Source organism: Sinocyclocheilus grahami, unplaced genomic scaffold (assembly GCF_001515645.1).
Source record: "Sinocyclocheilus grahami isolate Dianchi unplaced genomic scaffold, SAMN03320097.WGS_v1.1 scaffold344.1, whole genome shotgun sequence".
Classification (NCBI taxonomy): domain Eukaryota; kingdom Metazoa; phylum Chordata; class Actinopteri; order Cypriniformes; family Cyprinidae; genus Sinocyclocheilus; species Sinocyclocheilus grahami.
In genome coordinates this window covers 379,383-402,610 of record NW_015505523.1, presented here as the reverse complement: position 1 = coordinate 402,610, position 23,228 = coordinate 379,383, and the positions used below count along the sequence as shown (strand labels likewise).

At 36.5% G+C, this 23,228-nt stretch overlaps 2 protein-coding genes and 1 pseudogene across 6 annotated transcripts in view; 1 reads left to right on the top strand and 2 right to left on the bottom strand.

The window, feature by feature from the left end:
* Positions 1-92: 92 nt before the first annotated feature.
* Positions 93-9,317, bottom strand: LOC107548165 (NAD kinase 2, mitochondrial-like). 5 transcript variants are annotated; one of them, XM_016228736.1, is made up of 13 exons: positions 9,263-9,317; positions 8,303-8,446; positions 6,508-6,596; positions 6,333-6,421; positions 6,155-6,236; positions 5,994-6,077; positions 5,321-5,457; positions 2,199-2,286; positions 1,920-2,063; positions 1,771-1,826; positions 1,593-1,646; positions 1,095-1,218; positions 93-826 (listed from the first exon to the last, which is right to left on the bottom strand). In XM_016228736.1, the coding sequence occupies exons 1-13, from the start codon at positions 9,272-9,274 to the stop codon at positions 682-684; spliced, it is 1,248 nt and encodes a 415-aa protein (XP_016084222.1). In that variant the 5' UTR covers positions 9,275-9,317; the 3' UTR covers positions 93-681. The 5 variants fall into 5 exon arrangements, with proteins under 5 accessions (XP_016084222.1, XP_016084219.1, XP_016084220.1 ...); XM_016228733.1 differs by having other exon boundaries at positions 8,303-8,543; positions 8,680-9,309; XM_016228734.1 differs by having other exon boundaries at positions 8,303-8,543; positions 9,091-9,309.
* An 832-nt stretch (positions 9,318-10,149) lies between these two features.
* LOC107603276 (glycerophosphodiester phosphodiesterase domain-containing protein 5-like) lies at positions 10,150-13,284 on the top strand (annotated as a pseudogene).
* A 5,118-nt stretch (positions 13,285-18,402) lies between these two features.
* The window catches only part of LOC107603275 (unconventional myosin-VIIa-like), a 48,454-nt gene continuing 43,628 nt past the window's right edge, over positions 18,403-23,228 (bottom strand). The window contains exons 34-40 of the mRNA XM_016296040.1: positions 23,098-23,185; positions 22,908-23,014; positions 22,620-22,805; positions 22,421-22,537; positions 22,126-22,209; positions 19,315-19,434; positions 18,403-19,147 (exon numbers count right to left, since the gene is read on the bottom strand). Coding sequence (XP_016151526.1) covers positions 19,055-19,147; positions 19,315-19,434; positions 22,126-22,209; positions 22,421-22,537; positions 22,620-22,805; positions 22,908-23,014; positions 23,098-23,185 — 795 coding nt within the window. The 3' untranslated portion in view covers positions 18,403-19,054. The remainder of the gene's footprint in view (positions 19,148-19,314; positions 19,435-22,125; positions 22,210-22,420; positions 22,538-22,619; positions 22,806-22,907; positions 23,015-23,097; positions 23,186-23,228) is intronic.

The following is a 23,228-nucleotide window of genomic DNA, read 5'->3' as shown; positions in this document are numbered from 1 at the left end:
TGAATTTTGTACAACTTCGGTGGTCGCTAGACATGTTTTTTAATGAATTGTTTACATTGTCTGAATTGTAAATAAATGTATTGTTTTATTTAAAGCCATCCCCATGTGAGTTTTTCCCAAAAAAAAGAATGCAGACATTTTAAACAACCAAAGTTCCTGAGAATGGTTTTCCAAATTTCTGGCATGTTTTAAACCACTGCCTGCACAATGTTTTGACCTGATGGAGTAGAGTTTGACTCCACATCCAAACTTTTGCCCTATTGTGTACTTCAAAAACATTAAAATATCAAATATTTTTCAGGTTGCAGTTTCAGAAATGTTTGATTTCTACATTTACAAAATACTTCTGTGCATGTTTGGCACAAAAGTAATAAAAAAAAAAGTTTGAGTACATGTGCTTAAGCATGAATCTGCATCACATTTCTAAAATATACACCAACAGATGTGACAATATAATGCTGGTGTATCTGGGGGAAAAGTGTTTGTTATTTCTGAAGGCTGCAACCAAGAAGGTCGTTTAAGCACAGACTACATAAGTGTGAAATCCTGATATATATACCAGTACACTACATTTCCTCTGCAAACCCCATCATCCCTTAAAATTCAGTGCTTAAAGAACCTGCTGTCAAAGTCTGGCATTAAAGACAATCATTCAGTCCTCAATAAACAGAGTTTGATGTATCAAAGGATTTCATCTAGAATGACCGTTCGCAACAGGTCCTCCTCATTTAAGCTGATTGTAGCAATGGCACCATCATTAAACTCGAAGGACGTCCCACCATCCACCACCATGCAGGCATCCCAACACCTTGAGCGGACACAAACCCTACCAAAAACAAGAGCCATGAGCACTGCAGGTTTTCACAGCATTTTCATCAGTATTCAGCCTTGTTTGATCAAAAACGTGGAGAAATAGTTACTGTTAGTTCATAATGTCGAATGCATTAAGCAACCTTTTTACAGCATTTATGTCTAAAAATGTTCATGTTTGTACAATTTAAAATGTTTTTATAAACCAAGATTAACATTACATTATTATTACTTATCCAATCATTTACCACGACAGTTGTGAGAAGATGGAAATTAAAACTCACTTTTTGGCAAAACCTCTTTGTCGGCTATTGGAAAATACTCTGTTGACTATCGGCTCTCTTATACTGAAGAAAAGTTTGTCCTCCTCTGGGCTGAAGATCAGGGATTCGTTGTATGTTTCAGTCACTGAACACAAAATAGGGACCAATTATTTAATGTACAGAATATTAATATAATTTTATACATTTAAGCAGAATTAAAATAATGAAAAGCCATTTTAAAATACAAACAATATATTTCAGTCACTGCACACAAAATAGGAGCCAACTGTTTAAATTGCAGATAAAAACATAAATAATAATTTAAAAAAAGGTTATTTTAAAATACAAATGATCTATTTCAATCACTGAACACAAGAATAGGGAACAGTTATTTAAATCGCAGAATATAAATTTTTACAATTTAAACAGAACAAAAAAGCCATTTGTACTTTGCAATACTAATGAGCGGATTATTAATACTTGTAAAAAAAAAAAAAAAAGATTGTATTTTGAACTCACCACTCTCAATGAACTCCCGATTTAGAGGAACATCCAAACCGGTTTTTAATTGACCTAAGATACAGAAAAGATGAAGATCATGCTTGTAGTAGCTGACGATTATAAACTGTTCTGTCATAGAACATAAGTAATGCAGAATATATTTAACATATATAACTTTTGTTTTTGTGTTTCTAACCTATTCTGAGGACATCCTCCACTGCCTGCTCGACAAGCTTATTAATATTGTAGGACCTGGACGAAGGAACAAAAATAATTTGGTAATCTCTTGACATTTTTATGAGGTGTTGTAAGATCACTTTTCTTTAAAGCAGCGCTCTGACTCACCAGGCTTTAGATCCGGTTCCAGTGCAAATGCTAAGCCCTGAGCTCTTCTGCTTCTCCCACGGCCCGTCGTCGATGGAGATTTCGTAGTATGAAGCCCTATGAAGCGAGAGGGTAAGATGGGGTTTGAAGGATTTATACTTCAACCTGTGGCAAACAGAAATCCACAAGTAAGGGGAGATGGGGGGATGCATGGAGTGAAGGAGGACATGTGGTTGATGAAATGTTCGAGGGGTGCGACTGGTTCCACATCGTCACAGAATGGTGGGCAGGGACATATACCTGGAGGACAGGGACTCCCCAATGAAGATCTCATTGAGCCCTCGGACAGGCAGTAGGTGAGGCCTTTCAGGACTGTTGTGTGTTGTACCTGTCACAAAAATATGATAGCATTGTTATCTTTCTGTAGAACACAAAGAATACACAAACTTGTTCAGAGCAAACCTTTCTTACAAAGTAATCAAAGCTGTGTGCAGCGTTACTGCACTTAAAGGAACAGTTCACCTTAAAAAAATTAAAATTGTCATTTCCTCACGTCGTTCCAAACCTGTATGATTTTCTTTTTTTATGGTAAACATGAAAGACGATATTTTGAAGAATGCTGGTAATCAAACAGTTGATGGCCCACCATTGACTTCCACAGTATTTCTTTCAGTACTATTGAAGTCAATAGACCAATTTCAGTGTTTGCAAACAGTGATGACGTTTTTGTGGGCGGAGTCTATTTGGTGGCAGAAGCCGTGGAATAAAATAATAAAAAAAGGTACATTTTGAGTTTTTATTTCAAAATTCGGACTTTTTTTTCTTGCAATTCCGAGATTATCTCTCACAATTCTGATAAGAAAAAAAAAAAAAAATCAACTCGTCATTCTCTTTTCCCCTCGGCTCAGAATCATGAGTTTATATCCCACACTTCTGGCTTTTTTCCCCTCAGAATTGGCAAACTCGCAATTGTTGAGGTAAATCAAGTTATAAAGTCCGAACTAGGAGATTTAAACTTGCATTTGTGAGAAAAAAAGTCAGAATTGTGAGATAAAATAGGTAGGCTAAATGTAATGTAAAATGTTATACGTTTAAATAGCATTTCATGCTTTAACTGAAGGGCTAATACAATATGTCCCCTATGTGAATATTATATAGACCTATTGTTTAAATCAAATTTATGCTTTAAAAGTAGGGTAATCGTAGCAGGTTTCATCCATAGTTTGTCTGTTTAAACGTCTGCGTTTAGCTTCAAATGGCATCTTTTATGACATTATTCTATAAAAATTATTTGCATTCTGATTCGGACATCCAAACAATAAATTTTTTCTCTTATTCCATGGATTTTACCCGTTTCCCTCCATTTGTTCCCTGTGTTTTTCTGCCACCACAATGCGCGCACAGCTGCAAGTGACGTAACTGAGACGTCTACACCAAATTGGTCTATAGGGACCAACAGCTGTTTGGTTTTTCAAGATTCTTTAAAATATCTTCTTTTGTGTTCAAGATAAGATAGAAAATTGTACTGGTTTGGAACATGAGGGTGAGGAAATTATGACAAAATAAAAATTTTTGAGGTGAACTATCCCTTTAACATAAAACCAAACATAAGTGAAAATGTGCTTGTTAACAAATTAAAACACCTAACCAGGAAAATGACTCCGGAATGTAAAATAAAAGTAATTATTTTAAATAACATTTGTAAAACTTTTGATACATGCTATTTTATAAAACTATTATGAAACAATGCAGGTGCATTAAACATAAAAAAAAAAAAAAAAAAAAAAAAAAAAAGAACAGTGAAAAAAAAAAATAAAACGACGTGAAATTAAATTAATTAAAAAAAATTGATTCAAAACCAAAAATGAAAAAACACAAATAAAATAAATCTCTTCATAATTTAGGGATGTAACGATTAACCGCGAGCTGGTTGAAAATCGATTCAAATATGTGAAGATTCAAACCTGTTGAGATGCTAAACAAATCGCAATTCAATTAGGGGTAGGAGTTTATATGATTGTATCTCTGAGGGGAACTTACGGTCTTTAGAAAAGTTTAGATGGTATTTTTTTATTTTCATCTTGCCTCTGTATAATGCATATTAAAGTTCATAAAGGGGAAGTCGTGGCCTAATGGTTAGAGAGTCGGACTCGTAACCCAAAGGTTGCGGGTTCGAGTCTCGTACCGGCAGGGATTGTAGGTGGGGGGAGTGAATGTACAGCTCTCTCTCCCACCTTCAATACCCTTGAGCAAAGCACTGAACCCCCAACTGCGCCGCAGCATAAATGACTGCTCACTGCTCCGGGTGTGTGTTCACTGCTGTGTGTGTGTACACTTTGGATGGGTTAAATGCAGAGCACTAATTCCAAGTATGGGTCACCATACTTGGCCACATGTCACTTTCACTTTCATTAGTGCAGCGCTGCTTTGTTTACAGTGAATCTGCTCACAGTTTTTTTGCTTCAAATTTCGAAATTATACAATGTAATTTAGAATAAAAACTGCTCATGTTGCATGTAAGCCTCTAGTTTTAAAAGGAAAGTGCACAGACAAAGCTTTATTTTGTTTATATGAAGAGATTTATTTTATTTGTGTTATTTATTTGATTTGGGGCTTGTTTTAAAATTTCTATTTAGTTTTGTCATTTACATTTACATTATATTTCAATTTAGTCATTTAGCAGACACTTTTATCCAAAGCGACTTACAAATGAAGACAATAGAAGCTATCAAAACCAACAAAAGAACAATAATATGCAAGTGCTATATTAGTATATTATTATAGTGTTATATTTCAATTTCAGAAAGAAACGTGAACATTTTTTGTCCGAGCAATAATAAAAGGACACATTTAATTTAGAATTTGTCTTAAATCTCATTTTCTTAAAAACAAATTGTGAATCGAATCATGAATCGAATTGAATCGTGAGTGAATCGTTACATCCCTAAATATAACTATAATAACCCTGGTTGAGAGAACAAAGAAATGTCAAGGTTATATTTACCCTCAAAAAAAGCGCACACACACACACAAATTAAATTGCAAAAATTAAGCCAATTTTTTCAATCTGTTAATTTAATACTTAATTCCTACAAAATATAAGCACATGTCCACCAACACTTACTATTTCAATGAAAAAGCATCTCACTCATTAATTTAATACAAAAATGAAAACAGCACATCATATTTAATTATATTTTCATTTAATATTTAATTATAATATTTAATATTATTTTTTATGCAACTACACGTTTTTTACTCATTCTCATTATTGTAATACAGTAATAAAATTCATCTTTTCTCCTTTTTTTGCTGTGAAATATGACCTAGACATTTTTTGATATTATTTGTAAGACTCTGAAGTCAGAAGAGCAGCACAGAGGAAAGTTGTAAGATAGTAATGAGTACAATATGATTCGTACTGCTCTGAGTGTCTGTAGTGACGCGGTGCGCCTTGCTGTGCTGCTGGAGGCTCAGCTGCAGCTCATGCAGGTCCACTGGAGTTGGGTTGATCCCCGTGCCTTCCAAGTACATACGGATGCGCTGACGCCACTGCCACCTAGCGAAGATAGTTACTTTTTTTAAAAAAATAAAAAAGAGAAAGGAAAGACATAGAGGGATACATCATAGAACATTAACAAACATTTAATCACTTTATATAGTTGGTTGGGGTGGATTATATTTGTATGTCAGGTACTAATAATCAGATTTAATTCAGTTATATTCAACTATAATTTTAGTAGACAAATTTCTTTGACACACACACACACACACACACACACACAAAACGTCCCTAGACTTGAATACGGCTTAATGGAGGATTTGGCTTTCTGAGCTGCCAAGCACCTCCCCCAAGAGGAAAATCAATCCTTATCCCATAAGAAACAGTTATTAGCTAGTAACATTAGCTTTCCAGTGGGGTACACAGTCTATATCAAACGTATTTTAATAAGAATTGCTCACTTGAACTAGAACTTCTTTACAAGAGGGCAAAGTGCTTTTGCGGAGTACTTCTGCAAGAGATGTGGAAGAAAACAACTGACTGCAAATTGGATTACTGCTGACTGTAAGCAACAGTAAACAAGAGGTACCCACCTGAACTCACCCTTCCTGAGTTTCTGTAAGGCCTCAGAAAAGGCCTGTGTATAGTGCACAGGTAAACACAGGTGACCCTCTGACCTACAAAAACACAGCTACATTATATATTTATAAAGCAAACAAGAAACTTCAACTCACTATAGGATAGCTTTTATTACCTTTCTGGGTCTGTATTGACCCCCAATACAGGTTTGTTCTTATCATACACTTTACTGGCAACTAGTAGCATGGTGCCATCACCTATGACATAAACAAGGCTGTTAGAAATTTACAAAAGAGAAAAGAAGTACATGAAATTTCTCATGTGTCAACCGGTGCACAGTTGCTGAGCTTTACCTCCAGCAGAGATGATGGCATCGGCCCATCGTACTGTGTCCTCATCATACTCGCCTCTTTTGACAATGTGCACCTCAATCCCTTCTTTCCTACAAAAATAAAAGGACAGTTTTGAAAATTGTTTAAAAATGACTTAAAATACTGTTAGAGTTTCCATTTCTGATCATCATCTTACTGTAGGCTGTCCACAATCTGTCCAACATTGAAGGTGTGTATATTGTGTCTCTCCAGAAGCCCATTGTAACTGGATCCTTTCAGGGCAAGCTGTGATGACAAGTAGAAGACAGATTAAATATCATAAACAGTGTACTGCTTCTTAAAAAACAAACACTGTCGCATTGTGTATAATGGGGTGTTAGTTGGATTTGGACTAGGCATTGTTGGCGGCCTTTTAAATACTTAAGCCCATTTTTCTTGCTGCTGAATCAAACTGACAATAGTACAAGCAGAAAAGGAAGGTTACTGACTTAACTGATTTCTTTTATTGAGAAATATAAGTTTTCTATAAAACACCGTCAAGTAAGAAAACAGCAGAGAAGTCAAAAGTATTAGATTAAATTATAGTTTACCAAGTTAACCCTTCAATACATCCAAATATAAATATTTTATGAAAATATTTATATCTAACATCCAAATATAAATATCTTAAGTAAATCCAAATTTAGATAGAGGGAGGGGTGACGCAAGAGAAGGCATGGAGAGAGAGAGAGAGAGAGAGAGAGAGAGAGAGGGAGAGGGAGAGGGAGAGGGAGAGAGAGATTCTTCCCAATTATGGACTCACAATTTTAGAGGGAGGGGTGACGCAAGAGAAGGCATGGAGAGAGAGAGAGAGAGAGAGAGAGAGAGAGAGAGGGAGAGGGAGAGGGAGAGAGAGATTCTTCCCAATTATGGAAATTTGCACTCACAATTTATAAACAAACACACTACACAGAATAGTGTGGAACGGTCAGGTCTCATAGTAAAACTGCGATTCATTTTCTCCTTATGGGAATAAATTCTAAAGATAATGTGTAAACCTATAACGACAGATCTACTGTGAGCTATGAGGTTGTTAACCGATGATATTTGCTTTTGTTGATCAAATATCATCGGTTATGCCATCAGCCTGCATTATTTCAACGTAATTCTTTTAATAATCATGTTTAACAGTGGAATTCTTGGTGAAAAATGCATAAAAGTGTACTACTACTATTTCTGCCATAAAAAGATGTAAAAACAGCAAGACTAGAATGCTAGGGGGCGGTTCTGAGTTCAGCAGTCAGTTTTCATAAGCACTCAAACTACTTAACTATTTATATGCATATTATGCATATTTTGCAGTGAATGTCAATAGTTTCATATTTCTGCATCGTTTTTAGTTAGATTGCTATTTGCAATGCTTCATGGGACTGTAGACTGTAATACGTTTTTGCTTCAAATCAAAGTCTGTAAACTGGTTGCTTCATGGTATAAAACTCTTTAAAAATACATTTTTGTAAATCCCCATGGGAAAAATGAGCAGGATAAATAATTCCTAAACCATGGCTGCTGGAAAAGTGGGTGGGGTCACCTTTCAGTATGCAAATATTACAGTGACATCACCGTCCTGTATATAGATTTTGAATAATGAGCATTTTGCAAATGTTAATCCAACATTTCTTATTTTTCCACTTACATTTATAACAATAAAAATGCATACTGTACCTACCTAAAGCTATTACACTATGAATACTATTACACACAAAAAAATCTGAAAGAACAATCAGAATATATAGAACTGTGACGTCAACTTGCAGGCCAACCTTCATTTGGGTTTTTAGAGGGTTTGAATTGATAAATAAGTACAAAAAGATGGAATCCTTTGATGGAAACATTACGTCTATTTTGATACAGCACATGCCTTAAAAGCACTGTAACAAGACAAACCGGTGTATCTGATCAATGCACAGAGATGAACAGGTGCATTCACCTCTTCACAAGTGTCTGCTTACCAGCTGTTTGAGATCCTCCTCCGACAGTCCCGCATAGCGATATCTCTGCTGCTCGAATTCATATCGTGTGGTTTTAGTCACAACAGCCACCTTCGCAGGTTTGAAGCCACGTTCAGCTTGCGAAGCAACTTTACACGCGGCGGTCTGATGAAAACACAGACGACTACAATAGCTCCCCGTGAAACGCGCCACTAGTGGATTTCCATTGGAAAGGGATTTCCTTAAAGCTCGGGATAGCATTCTACTACCGCAAAATAATATTGGAAAAATAACCAGAAACCAAAAAATGAATTACAGCATGAAAAGTTTCAGTCATTCAAGGCTTAAATCCTGTCCTGTCCAGAGAGCCAGACCACCAGGCAAAACTACTAACTTACCACGAGAAATTCATTCAAATGGCTTTACGGGCTTTAAAATGCTGCAGGTGCTTGGCAAAGTAAATAAAAGCATTGTAAACTCAACTAAACTAAACACACAAGACTGATTTATATATATATATATATATATATATATGGGGTCGTAAGGTGTTAATGTAGTCAATGGAACCAGAAGCATTCAGTGACTGACAGGTCACCTGCTGACAATGGCAAAGCACCTAATCTTACTTTCTACACGTGTGACTAGAGCTGCTAAGGCTGTGGTTCTGACTAGCAGGTTATCACCCGCTGGCTACGTAGTGTTGGAAGCACAGGTCACATTTGCTGAAGGTTTCGTGCACGATGCCCTTAAGTGTACGTGAACAGCTAGCTGATTACAGCTGTCAGTTTTAGCAGGTCAACCAACTCTACCTCTCCAAGCGCAGTGAGCGATCACATCCCCGTCTATCTGCCCTCACACATCTGAACGACGGAGAGCGCGAGTCTAAGCGATCTACGGAAACCTGACGTTTAGCGTCTGCCTAAATACAGAACTTCAAATCACAAACTTGAGGCTAATACAAACATCAGATCCCACACTCACACATGCCGCCATCTTTAAAGCACGTAGCGCTGACTCGGTGGGCGTGGATTTGTATAGAGTTTTTGTATGCTAGTGTGCCCAGTCTTTACTTGTTGCCCAGTGTGAAGTTTAGATTTCTATCTCAACCTTTTACCCGTTTGCACTAAGGCTTCTAGAATCTGATAACCAGTACGGTAATACACCGTGCATTTCATAAAGTAATTCCAATAATTAAACCCATCATATTGTTGGCTTTTCCATAGTTGTTGACACTATATATATATTTTTGTATCGATTTCAAAAAATGCTTCATGTGTTATAATTTATGCTGAACTCTATAAGTTGTGTAACGTATCCCCCAGCTCTTTTCTTACAAGATATTATTGTATGTTTATTGTTCAAGCTAAAAAAAAGTGTAATTGCTGACGAATGAGGTGGGGATTGTGCGTTATGAACTGTAACCTATCTTCTTGTATCTTATTCCTTCTTCCTTGCTTGGAAGGAAAACTTGAGCTTGAAATTCAAAGTGTCAAATAAAGTAGGCGGACGGAAAGTTCGGGAAGGCAAGCTCTCTAATTCTAAAAACTTCTTGTTTAGATTAGATAGGTACTTTGGATAACTGCCCAACAGGATGGACGAGAGTTCTTGCCAATGACAGTGAACTACACTGAACTCTGCAGACAGTTTATAACCCAACCCCTTCCCCTTTTCTAGTAGCCTTTCGCATCTGACACAGTGACTTATAGGAGGCTCAAATAATTGCTATCAGGAGTTTCTATTTTTATTTAGACTTATATGTTGCATTCGATTTACTTATATAGACTAATATAATTGTTTATTTAAAAAAAATCACACATTGCTAAATTGATTATTCATATTGATTTATCAATTATTCAAAATGTGTCTCCATGCATATGGAGGACGAAACCGGCAAAAACAATAAATAAATAAATAAATATGCAAATAAATAAATAAATGTGTGTATAATTGTACTGTACATTTAGTTCTGGAACTAAAGCGGTGCGAAAGGCCCTGTCTCTGGTGTTCCTGTACTTCTGGAGTGAAGCTGGGAATGACTACAATGACTTTGACTGGTTTGTGTCATACATAAAAGATACATTTTTACATATTTTATTGACCTCCATTGTTCATTACTGTTAATTTTAAATTGTTTTCAATCTGGAACATTTATTTAATAGTTGAATAGATATAACAACAATGGCATTGTTAATTTTATAAAGATATCTCCACTTAGGTAGCTTAACTGGAATACACAAAATAATATTTTATGTATATTTATACAATGTACATTTAAAGGTCACATATTTTACACCTTTCTGGAGTTTTATTTTAAGTCTTGATGTCCTTAAGAATATATATTTGTGGTATAAGTACCAAAAACCATCTCAATATATTTTTACAGCTCCTCTCTAAGGAGCTCTGCAAAGAACAGGTCGAATTTGTCCTGTCTAATTAATATTCATGAGCCTCTTTTCTGATTGACCTGTTGTTTTCTGAGTGACACACGGCCAGGCCAATCACAGGTAACTAGGGTCATGTATGCTGTAGCCTGCTGTGGATGGTGATACTCACAAATAAGGTCAATAGAAACACCGGTAATGATGGTCACTGCTGAGGGAATGTTGTCCGGCCATATCTCTAATTACCTTTGCAGATGTGTGACGCCCTATTGAAGATATCTATGATGTCATTACAGATATCTTCAATGGAGTTTTGACTAGTCATAAAGTATTTAGAGATATCTCTAATCCGATTTCTTACTAGTGCAATTATAATTGCAGATATCTCTAATTGTCATTGTGACTAGTCGAATTATAATTATGACTCGTCAAAATACAATTGTTCCTATCTTAAATTATATTTATGGATAGTCAAAACAAACTTTTAAATGCTAAAAGGGCTTGCCATAGTGACCGAGTAGTTCTGACGTTACCTTTTTACGGAAGTCACAATGGTTCGTGAAAAATCACAGCTACTTTATGCAGGCTGTGTGCATTTGACTGTGGATTGACTGTTTTGAAACTTATATGGTAGTTACATAGCACCTAGACATCAGTTATCATGAAAAAAGCCAGGAAATTTCAGTTTTGACAATATGGGACCTTTAATAATACACTAAGTAATATTTCTTCTGCTTTACCTCCAGGCTTAATTTTGGTAATCTGGGTTTCTGGGTTCCATGGTCCATAGTTTTGTTGATTCTTGCTGTTTTTTTTGTTCACTTATGTTGCTGTTCTGCTGGTATGTGTTGTAAGAATGTTCATTCTCATAACCACTGTTTTAATGTTTTTTTTCTTAGAAAACCAACCCCACAGTTAAGAAATCACTTTTGTTAAATAGATTAATGTTCTCCATTGTGGCGGATTAAATGTACTTATTGTATCATTGTTGTCAGTGTGGTTTTCTTTTGCTTTTATGCCTAAAGTCTCATTAACAAGTTACTAAAATGTCCATCCGATAATTTGCTGGTATGAAATGTGCTTACATTCACAGCTGTTGGCAGTTTGTCTTCTCTCTGAAGGCCAGAGGTTATATTTACATTGGTGTCACAAGGTAATAATTTCATCCACATCTCGTCTATGTAACAACTGAAAGTCTGAGTATGAGAATTGATGGTGTCTCTTTTGATAGATTGGGATCTCAGTGACTTTGATTCTCTCCATTGTGGCCTCATCTGTTCTCACAGATTTATGGAGCAAGAAATGGATGACTGTACTTTTATCTTTTCAGGCATGTTTACTATCAAATGTCTATTTGTCAGGTAACTGCTCCATATCTACACATAGGTGGTGTAGTTTTAATGACTCTATTATCTTGGCCAATAGCCTTGCATGTCTTCCGTATCAGTATGAGAGGTAAGGATGAGTTTTTTTTTTAAGCACATTTCCAATATCCAAAAGGAAATATACTTTTTACTTTATTTTGCACCACCCTGATGCATCTTATGTCACAGAAAGTGCATATTCTTACAGTGAATTCTCTGCCTGTGTCTGTTTCAATGAGACGGATGACCATCATGGTGCTGTATATAACAGTTCTAGTGACTCTGTACCTGGTTCCTCTGCATGTACTCCCCCTGCATTAAAGAGAGGAGCAATCTGGGATCAGCTCCTGCTTTAATTGGACACGGGAGCACCAATGGTACACTTCATTCTTCTTCTTAGGCTTTTCAGGTCCAAGCACCAACCTTTTTTTCTGTATTGATATGCTTTCTTCATTTATAGTTTAAGAAAGATACCCCAAGTGAATAGGGTAAGATATCACCATACTTCTCAGTTTAATCGATTGCATTAAGAATTGCAAACATTTATTACAAGTTTTTGAAAATGTTATGTTTAAAGATGCAAATTAGGAATTATCTTATAAAATGTGCACTCATTTACATACATTTCCAGAACAGAAATCTGAACATTGGATAAAGCCAGGTTCAAAATTTGTATCACATTTTGATGACATGTTAGAGTTAAAGGTTATTTTGGATATCTCCTTTTATCGCTCCATAAATTAGAAAATACTGTCAACAACCAGAAGAAAAATATGTTGTTGTAGGAGTAAAGTGTTTGCATAAAATCGAGAAAATGATATAGGAACAAACCCCTCTGTAAAAACCTTCAGAGTATACATAGAAGTAAAACTATAAAAATCTGGTTTATGTAAAAGTGTTGCTGAAGTGGGGACTTATGGCTTCAATGCAAGAGAAAAACTAATTTTGAGAAAACAGCCTTTAAAGATTTGTATTGTAAATGAAATCTACAGATGCAAGTAGGTAAATAACACAAAATCTCTAAATTGACCAGCGTTTTTTCTTGTAGTTCAATATTTCTCAAACAATTATATCAACACTGTGGCACTAAAGGATTTAGCAGACATGCAATGTACCATGTGCAGACTGAAAAAAGCAAATCCTTTGTTGTATCTTCTTTCAGCTTGCCCCCGAAAACACCTACACGTCTTTTGAGAAGGCATTGGCAGCTGGAGCCGATGGTCTGGAGACCGATGTCACTATTAGGTCAATTCTTTAACTCCAAAGAAAGCCTATTTTATTAATAATGCATCTATATTCTGTCAAAAGTCCCTTCAAGGCTAATATTAATGTAGCCTAGTATTTAAAAGTGCAGCAGCTGCTTTGTTTACAGCAGTAACCAAGAAAACGCTATATCGCTGCTGCTCCATAAACCCACCTGCTGTCAGAGAGTGAATTTGCTTCTCATCAAAGTCCCTTTAAAGGTCCCCTGAAGTGCCTTCAAACACAGCTTTATTCTATGTGGTGATGTAATTTCAACTGAAACAGGAAAACAGGGCGGGACATATCGATTAGCCCCGCCCCCTTTTAAAATTAGCCAATAGCGTTTTGTTTATATCTGCACTGTGCAGACTGCACAGGTCAGAGCCGTTGAGCTCGGTAAAGCCGCATTTGACATAGTGATGGGAAGTTCGGATCATTTTACCGACTCGGACCTTTGAGTCTTGTTCAGCAAAATGAACGAATCCTTTTTCAAGTCATTTCGTTCATAGCAAAATATAATTAAAATGTTATGTTACTTCCCTAATACGTCTACTACTTACACAAACGTTGATCACACTACAAACAATAAAAACTGCTATAAGAAACAGAAAAGATTAATTCATTGTTTACCTGGGTCTTCAGTCTATGATTAGCTCACCTCACCTCTTATCTGACTTATCTTATAAGTCTTTGGGTTTGGGCTTATGGGGATGTCACGTGATGAACGAACGACTCGGAAAAACCCGAAGACTCGAGATGAACTAATCAATTCTCTTTTGGCTCAGACTGCATTGGGTAAGATTATGGGTCTGTCACGTGATGAACGAACGACTCGGAAAAACCCGAAGACTCGAAACAGGTGAACTACTCGACTAATTCCAGTACAGAACCTATAGGATGTTGTGCATGCGCGACTCAACCAATCACTCCCCGAGACGACTCGTTCTTCCTGAGTCACATTAAAGATTCGTTCAAGAACGACCCACACACTAATTTGACAGCCACAGTCTAATAGATTACCCCCTAGATTCAATATGAAACTCTTAGTAAAACAAAATAGTGATCATAAGCATGCGGAGGCTGTGTAGTTTTAAAAGTGTTTAATATATGCCAACTCGCGCATATGATCCGCTCCATGAGATCGCGTCTCTGGACCTCCGGATCAGACTGTGCACGCTGCCGCGGTTTGCGTGACAACGTGAAACCAGACCTCATTTGCCCCAATCGAAAGCATATTTACACTATCTGAATTGTTCCCTATCACCTACATTGTACACTATGTGCCATTCACTGTACAGAAAACACTGTGAACAAGCGACCGATCTTATAGTGTAGGGGGCGGGCGCCTCGGCTTCTAGAGAGCGTCTGATTGGTCAGAAGTTTTGATGAGAAGATGAAGTATGATGTGACGTCAAAAAAATCATTGAGCCGTTTTGGAGGAAGTGATGAACTAAAAGTTTTGAATATCTTCTAAATGCGAATTTTGTCACTGTTTTGGAGCACACTGCCTTATAGATAACCTTAAGACTAACATATTGATACTAACACCCAAAACATTTTGATTTCATGGACTTCAAGTAATTGTCATGTCACTCGGCGGCCATCTTTGAAACGTCTTTGGTTCTCATTAAGCCCGTTTGCTGTTTTTGTTTCATGCATATTTTATGTAGCATAATTTCACAAAGCTAAGGTCAGACCATTCTGTTTTTGCATCAGATTTTGAAATTATGAAATCTAATTTACATCAAAAACAGCTCATGCTTTATGTAGCATGTTTGTTTGGATCGTGATTAAAATGCAGTGGTCTTCTTGCTTTCTGATTCATATAAAAGAAACACAGGGAAAAACTGAGATAAACTGTGAAACTGTCAGAATCCTAAAAAAAACGTGATACCAGCACTAATCCTACATGATCAAATAAATCCAACCTAATGCATATATATTTATATATGGGATAAAGTGTGTGATTTTTATTGATTACAGAAAATACGCTGCTGCTAACATCAGCACCAACCTGTACATGATCAGCGAGCCATGACTGTATTCTTTTGCCTGGTGTGCAGGGGCTCATTCTATCGATATTAATGCTGTTCACATCCTCAAAAACCTTCAAAGACCACTCTTTCTCGTGGTAAATGAAACACATCTACAGTTCTCAGGGATGTCTTCATCCTGTTATTGGAGTTTTTTCCTGTGGCTTTCCTCTCTGTCTCTCACAGATGCCGGATGAGTACAGGCTTATGTGGACATCACTTGCCTTATTCTTGTCATGATTATCTTTGTGTTTCACTGGTGAGTCTATGCACAGAATTTACCACATCTCACTGTGACAGTGAACATGTAGCTGCAGTCCGAAATTGCTCTGTACTCCATACAAAAGACACTATGTAGGCTGTCAATGTGTTTGCAGGTGGAGGGCACGTGGGTTGGCTCTCAGTGTGGACAGCAGTTCAGTACTTGAAAATGGGTGCTACAGACAGTTCAGGACAAGATGCATTTAATCTTTTAAATCACCAAATAATTTAATAATTAAATGAATAGTTCACCCAAAAAATGAAAAGTTGCTGTAAATTTAGTCACCCTCAGGCCATCCAAGATGTCCAAGGTCCAAGATGTTTTTGTCTGAAAACTTACATCAGAATTGACCTATCCGTAAGCCCCTCCCCTCGAACACAGATGAGTCAATGGCAGTCGAGTATCAGTTGCAAGGGGAGCAGAACTCGGACATCTGTAGTTTTCAGCGCCATAGAGAAACATTGGAAGATCCGAAGCTCGCATCGTTTTTATGGGGTTTATGCTTCAAAAATGGAAAAACAATGTGCCTGGGGTACTTGTAACAGTGATTCCAGGTATCCTGAGAGGATAGGCAATAGAATTGATTTTATTCTATTTCCAAAACCCAAACAAAACGGACCAAAATGTCCCAAAGCATTCACCCCCAATCCCAATGAAGACAAAAACGTTTGTTTTCTGGTTGTCATACTCTCATTAAGTTACAATTTTCATCTGCTCAAGCAGAATGTTAATGTCATCTTGTGCTTTAGCAAGGTATCTCTGGCTAAAACTAGCTAACGTTAAAGTTAGTGAGTCCATACAAACCTAAATAGCGGGCTGTTCTCGCTTCTTGTACAGTGTAGGCCAAAAACACATAAACGAAGGTCTGCATCTCTTCATATGAAACTGGTAAAATGTAAATTAATTTAATCGTACCCTGTGATACATGAACAGTGTTCATCCTGCATGTTGTCATCCGTGATCGTGACGACCGTAACGTGAGGCTTCTCCCGCATGCATTGTGATCTGTGCACCCTCGCTTCCAAATTAATACCCACAATATTTATTTTAAAATCTTTTATATATCCCTCCATGGCATATTTAAGTTCCACTTGAATGGTGGTCCTTCTGTGAGGCTCCAGGGGGTGAATAAAGGCCTCCTGTAGCGAATCCATGCGTTTTTGTAAGAAAAATATCCGTATTTGTAACGTAATAAACACTTTTCTCACACTTCATCTATGACAGAGATGAGCAGGCCTTTATTCACCCCCCCCCCTGGAGCCGTGTGAGTCACGTTTTATTATGGATGCGCACACTTTATTTCACATCTTGTGGACTGTTGCACAAAAGCACCTGCTTACTGCAATGATAATGCTTGGAGGGGCCAGGACAATTTTTGATATAACTCCGATTGGATTCGTCTTAAAGAAGAAAGTCATATACACCTAGGATGCTTCGAGGGTGAGCATCCTAGGTGTATAAACACAGGCTAATTTTCATTTTTGGGTGAACTAACCCTTTAATGTGATGCTTTAATCAGCTGTTTGGACTCTCATTCTGACGGCACCCATTCACTGCAGCGGACCTATTGGTGAGTGAGTGATGTAATGTTAAATTTCTCCAAATCTGGATTTTGGATGGGCTAAGGGTGAGTAGATTTTCATTTTTGGGTGAACTGTTCCTTTAATCTGAATCTTCAAGACTATTATTCTGATCCTGTTTCACATTCCCATGAACAGAGGTGAATGATGTGTGGTCTTTATCCAACATGAGTGACTCTGACAAGCAGGAACCATCTCTTTGAAGTGCCTGATGAAGTGTGTTGGTTCATATTTAACCCCTTATTTTAAAAAAATATCTCTAACTGATGTTCAGTTAAGCAGTATAAACTACTGTTTATGTGGTACATTGAAATCATCCTTACATTTTATAAATTGTAAGTGTTTGGTCACAAAATGACAGATAAGTAGCTGTCCTAATGTGATAGGATAGGATACAAATGCTAAATTCTAGTGACTAATCTTGCACCTCAGACTTTATATTGTCATTTGAGTTATTGCCTTTCACAAGCCCCAGGTTCTATCAATGCTACTGTAAAGGTTTCCATTTCAAGCATGAATGGAAATATTTGTCATGCCGATGAAACTGATGTTTCCTTCGCTGAAATATTAGTGGATCCGCTACTTAAATAAATCTTGTGTCTGATTAAATTCTGGCAAGAGCATATTGTTTTACATTGAGTTTTGCAAGAAACTACAATATTTTACACAAACTACCAATAGTGTTATGTAAGCCTATTAAAAATAATTTTCGTTAATTGAAATTAAGCAAAATAAAAATAAAAATATTACTTGAAAAACGAAACTTACTGAAAATAAGTTAAAGCTGAAGTATTAAAATGACTACAATTAAAACTGGAAAAAAAAATTACTAAAATAAAAAAAACTCACAAAAACACAAAATTACTAAAATAAAATGTTAAAAAATTAAATATAAATTAATACTATCACAATATATGAACAATATTAAAATAACTCACTAAAAAAATGGGAGTCATTCGTAACTAGACCTATTTTATAACTAAATAAAGGGGTTCATGTCACACGTGTTGCATTCAAAGGATCTGTTATATAATTGGTCATATGATCATAAATCATTGATCAAATATGATAACAAATGTGTCATTAATCTCATTAAAATAACCAAGGTATCTCATATTATTGTTTTATTTATAAATAGCAGCTTCCAACACAAGAAAATTGGAATGACCAGAATTACAACCTACAAACACATTCTAAACAAAAAAGAATAAATCAATTGGACAATGCCTAAAGATTTATCCTAAATATCTTGTGTAGAAATGATAATGATTGTAGTCACATAACTGATCTTTTAATTTATAAAATACATTTTAATACGCATCACCTGGTCAAGCATTTACAAAGGTAATAAAGAAATACTATTGAGAAAAATTTAAAGAATATCTTTTTAGACTGAATTAAATGTTGTAGTCACTGACATTAATTTATATAAGTAGTCACCTAGAGGTCAAAACATGACATGGAGGTTATGACCAGGAGGAGAATCTGGTAAGTCTTTAAGCTAAAGGGCAAAACCAAATTCTGCAACATTCTAAATCCTTATGATGCATTTAACTGGCAAAATGAGATGTGCAAATCATTCACAAATTAGCTGAAATCATGAACTTGATCTGACTTAATAGACTTTCAATTTGATATCAGAGTAAAACCATATGAGGGCCTAAAACTTCAAGGCAACACGTTTTTTTTGACTGTCAATTAAACATGTTCTTCATTGACATTAAAAGACTGTGAAATGCTATAACATAAATTAAACTCCCAATTTACAATTAAGGCTCCAGTATGAAAAAGTAACAACACTAAAAGCAGATTCAGTTCGTCTTCATGTATCAAAATGATGGATCTAGGATAAAGTCAGAACTGAGTCTGTGTGCTTATAAATAAACAGTGCACTATTATAAGCCTTGCATGTTACTTGTTATTTACACGTGAACTGTGCTGCTTGGTCATGGTCGTCAACATCTGACTGATGTAAGACGTGAGAAGATCATCCATCTTGTATCCCTGAGAATAATAAATAAAGTCAGTTGATAAAGTAAGCTGCACAGTTAAGTACCTTTTATAAAGGAATAGCTGGTGCATTTCTGTCACCAAAGCACCATGGTATTACAATCTGATAACATCACTGTTCTATGGTACCACCACAGTATTTTATGTAAGGTGTGACTCACCAGTGAAGTCTCACACAGCAGTTTATTCCCTCTAACCAGGTTACCAATGGTAATGTGGAAATAGGTATGTCCACTACTCCAGTTCGAGATTTTGGTGAAGGGGTGTGTGCCCAATATGTCCTGTGGACAGATGAGTAAATGCCATTCAAACATTATTCTGAGATTTTTAAATAAGGATCTAATAAAAATTTTTGACTCAAAAAGCACTTCCAAAACGGGCTACTTCGCTGTAGTCTTTCTTTATGTAACTGCAAGGTAAGTATAACATAGCATTTAAATATGAATGCTAAAAGGCTAAAATAAAACACTACCTTTTAAAAGTTTGCAGATTTGGGGTTACTATTTTTTTTTAGTAAAAATATACATTTATTCAGTAAAGACGCATTAAAGCAAAGATTTTTACACCGTTACAAAAAATCAAATGAATCCTGAAAAATGTATCACAGTTTCCACAAAAACATTAAGCGACAACTATTTTCAACATAATCATAAGAAATGTTTCTTGAGGACCAAATCAGCATGTCACACTGAAGATTTGAGTAAAGGCTGATGGAAATTCAGCTTTGCCATCACAGGAATAAATTACATTTTAAAATGCATTCAAATAGAATTCATCTTTCACAATATTACAGATTTGACTGTATTTTTGATCAAACAAATGCAGCCTTGGAAAGTACAAGAGTGTTTTTAGTGTCATTAGTGATTCTAATGTTTTTTTTTTCAAAAACATTAGAAAATCTTGCCAAGCCCAAATTTGAACAGTAGCACACACAGTAAAGTTTGTACAGTAGTTTAGCTATTTACATACTGTGACGAGTGGGGGCAGGGCCGAGAGCCGTGGGAACGGAGCGAGGCCGGTGGAGTAATTGATAATGTAACATAGGGCTGGACGATATGGCCAAGATTTATATCACGATATATTTCTTAATTTTGGTCGATACGATATAATTCCGATATCGATATGAACACTATTAAAAAAGCCTCATAAAAATGGCCAAGAACGGCCACAACTAGGGCTGGACGATATGGCCAAAATTTATATCACGATATATTTCTTAATTTTGGTCGATACGATATAATTCCGATATCGATATGAACACTATTAAAAAAGCCTCATAAAAATGGCCAAGAACGGCCACAACAGATGTCTGTACCTACAAACTTATGAAAAATGCTCTCAAAATATATATCTCATGCTGCTCAAAAAACATTTATTATGATATTGAAAAGAGCAGAGTAGATTTTTTTCAAGTTTCTTTGATGAATAGAAAGTTCAGAAGGACAGCATTTATCTGAAATAGAAATCTTTTGTAACATTATAAATGTCTTTATCATCACTTTTGATCAATTTAAAACATCCTTGCTAAATGAAAATATTAATTTCTATAATATAAATTTTAAAAAGAGCTTTTGAATGGTATAGTGTATAATGTTACAAAAGCTTTTTATTTCAGATAAATGCTGATCTTTGGATCTTTCTATTCATCAAAGAATCCTGAAAAAAATTACTCAACTGTTTTAAATATTGATAATCAGCAAATCAGCATATTAAAATTATTGCTGAAGGATCATGTGACACTGAAGACTGGAGTAGGCCTAATATGATGCTGAAAATTTAGCTTTGATCACATGAATAAATTACATTTTAAAATATATTCAAATCATTAAAAATCTTGCAGTTCAAAAACCTTTGACTGGTAGTGTAGGCTGATTATTCTTATAGATTGAAACGTGCATTAACCAGGATAACGAGTATGAAACATGCTCCGAGTTGCTTCAGAAAACAAAAAAATAGAGCAACAACAAAAGCATGTTGCTGAAGAAAGTCCTCAATCATGAAGAGCTGTCCCAGGATGCCTGCCAGGCCTTCATTGATATCCTCTACAGCTAACATTTTGACAGTTAATAGTGTTAACTTTAGAACTGCAGTTCCCTCATCCTTGACTCTGTTGTACCTATCATGAAGTACATGGGCGACTACCCCTCGAAGAGAAGCCGCTCAGTCAATGAGCTCACTGATCAGATCTTTGAGGGAGCTTTAAAGGCTGAACCTCTGAAGGACGAAATCTTCTGTCAGATCATCAAGCAACTGACCGAGAATCATGTGAAGTAGGTTTGTCTGCCAGCAGGAGGCGCTGTGAGAGCGGTGGAACTAACGGTTTCTCCAGTAATGGCTGTAAACAAAGCAGCTCCACTCATGAACGCTACTTTATCAGATAAAAATGCCATCTAAACTATTCTGAAGACAGTCGGTTCCCTTCAGAGATACATTCATATAAAACACCCGCGACGCGTTTTGATTTTGAAACGTGCAGTGCTCATGTTTATTCAACGAAGTCAAACGCCACAAATAAATCAATGTATGGGAAACACTGGTAATGCATATCGAAATATCGGAAATGTGTTTAAAAATCATATCACCGTTATTGAAAAAAATTATATCGCGATACATATTGATATTGAATTATTGTCCAGCCCTAATGTAACAACGTTCGTAGTCACGGGAAGAAGGAGGCGGGAACCGGTGAACATTTAAAGAAAACTTTAATAATAAAATAAACACAAAATAGCGAGACTGTCGCCCACAAACAGAACCAAAACACAAAATAAAGTCCAGGCCTGGTCCTCTCTCGTCTTTCACTGTCGTCACTCCTCCTTTTATCCTTCCGGAGCTCCTCCGTGGGACTCGAGACCGGTGAGTGGTGCAGGTGTCGCTCATTATCAATTACTCCTCCCGCCTCCCACGGCTCTCGGCCCCGCCCCCACTCGTCCCACATACATTACATTGTTCTGGCCAGTGTGTAAACCTACCTTAGTTTTTGGGTCAACGAGAGTAACACCATGCTTGTTGATCGCTATCAAGAGGACTTCTGGGAAATTTGGATCTGAGGATTGCTGTGGGAGAAAATAAAAAATCATCAAACCACGTCACTTCAATTTACAAAGCAGAACAAATCTAATTCTTGCTTCCCATCCCCCCACCTCTCCTGGAGAACTCCTACAACTATACTACAAGGACAATGTCGTTTTGTTCACACAGCATTTATTTATTTGAGAAATTTGCCATTTAGTAATTCAACATTGCATCATATTTTGACAAACTTGCCTTGACTTCAAAAAATGCCGATCCAAAAGTAGACCACTGGTAAATGATTTCCAGAAACATCACTTTTGCTTCCTCTCGAGATTTCCCTGCATGTTTATTGAAGTACGTAACGACAGGCTGAGAAGAAACAAAGACACACAAACTCACTGCATTAACTTGAATGAGTGAATGTAAGAAGCAGGACTAGTGCTGCTCTCACCCGTTTCCAGTCGTCGGGCGACAGCTGATGCACCATGTCCTGAGGAAGCAGCTCCTTCAGCATCTTGGTGAAGTTATGAAACTGTGATTTGTCCTCCTCAAACCTCACTCTGTAAATGAGTGCAGCCAGCTGGAACGCCTCTTCAAGAGAGCACTTGTGGTAGCCACGCTGATACTTTGGGAGCTCCTGAAGAAAATGTAGGAAAATGGAAGTAGATAGAGCATCACACAAAGTGTTTAAAAAAAGAGCTTGAATTCACAGATTGAGTACAAAGAGAGAGTTTTCGACCTGGAAGTAATGAAAAATGGAGTCGGCCATGGGATCTTTGCCTGGAACGGTGCTGGTCCACAGTTTCTTCATGAAAAACACTTGGTAGGTCAGTGAAGGCACTGTGCCTACAGAACCAACAGAATCATTAAGAACCCTCATGTTTACACTCAATATATTGATCATTTTAATGAACAATACACATAATCACCATCTTTCACAGCTCTGGCTTTTTTGATCCAGTCTGTTAGATGTCGAACAAAGTCAAAGAAGAAATCTCCTTCTGGCACACTGATCACCTGAAACATTTAACCCAATACTGATATGTCAAATAAGACGTCT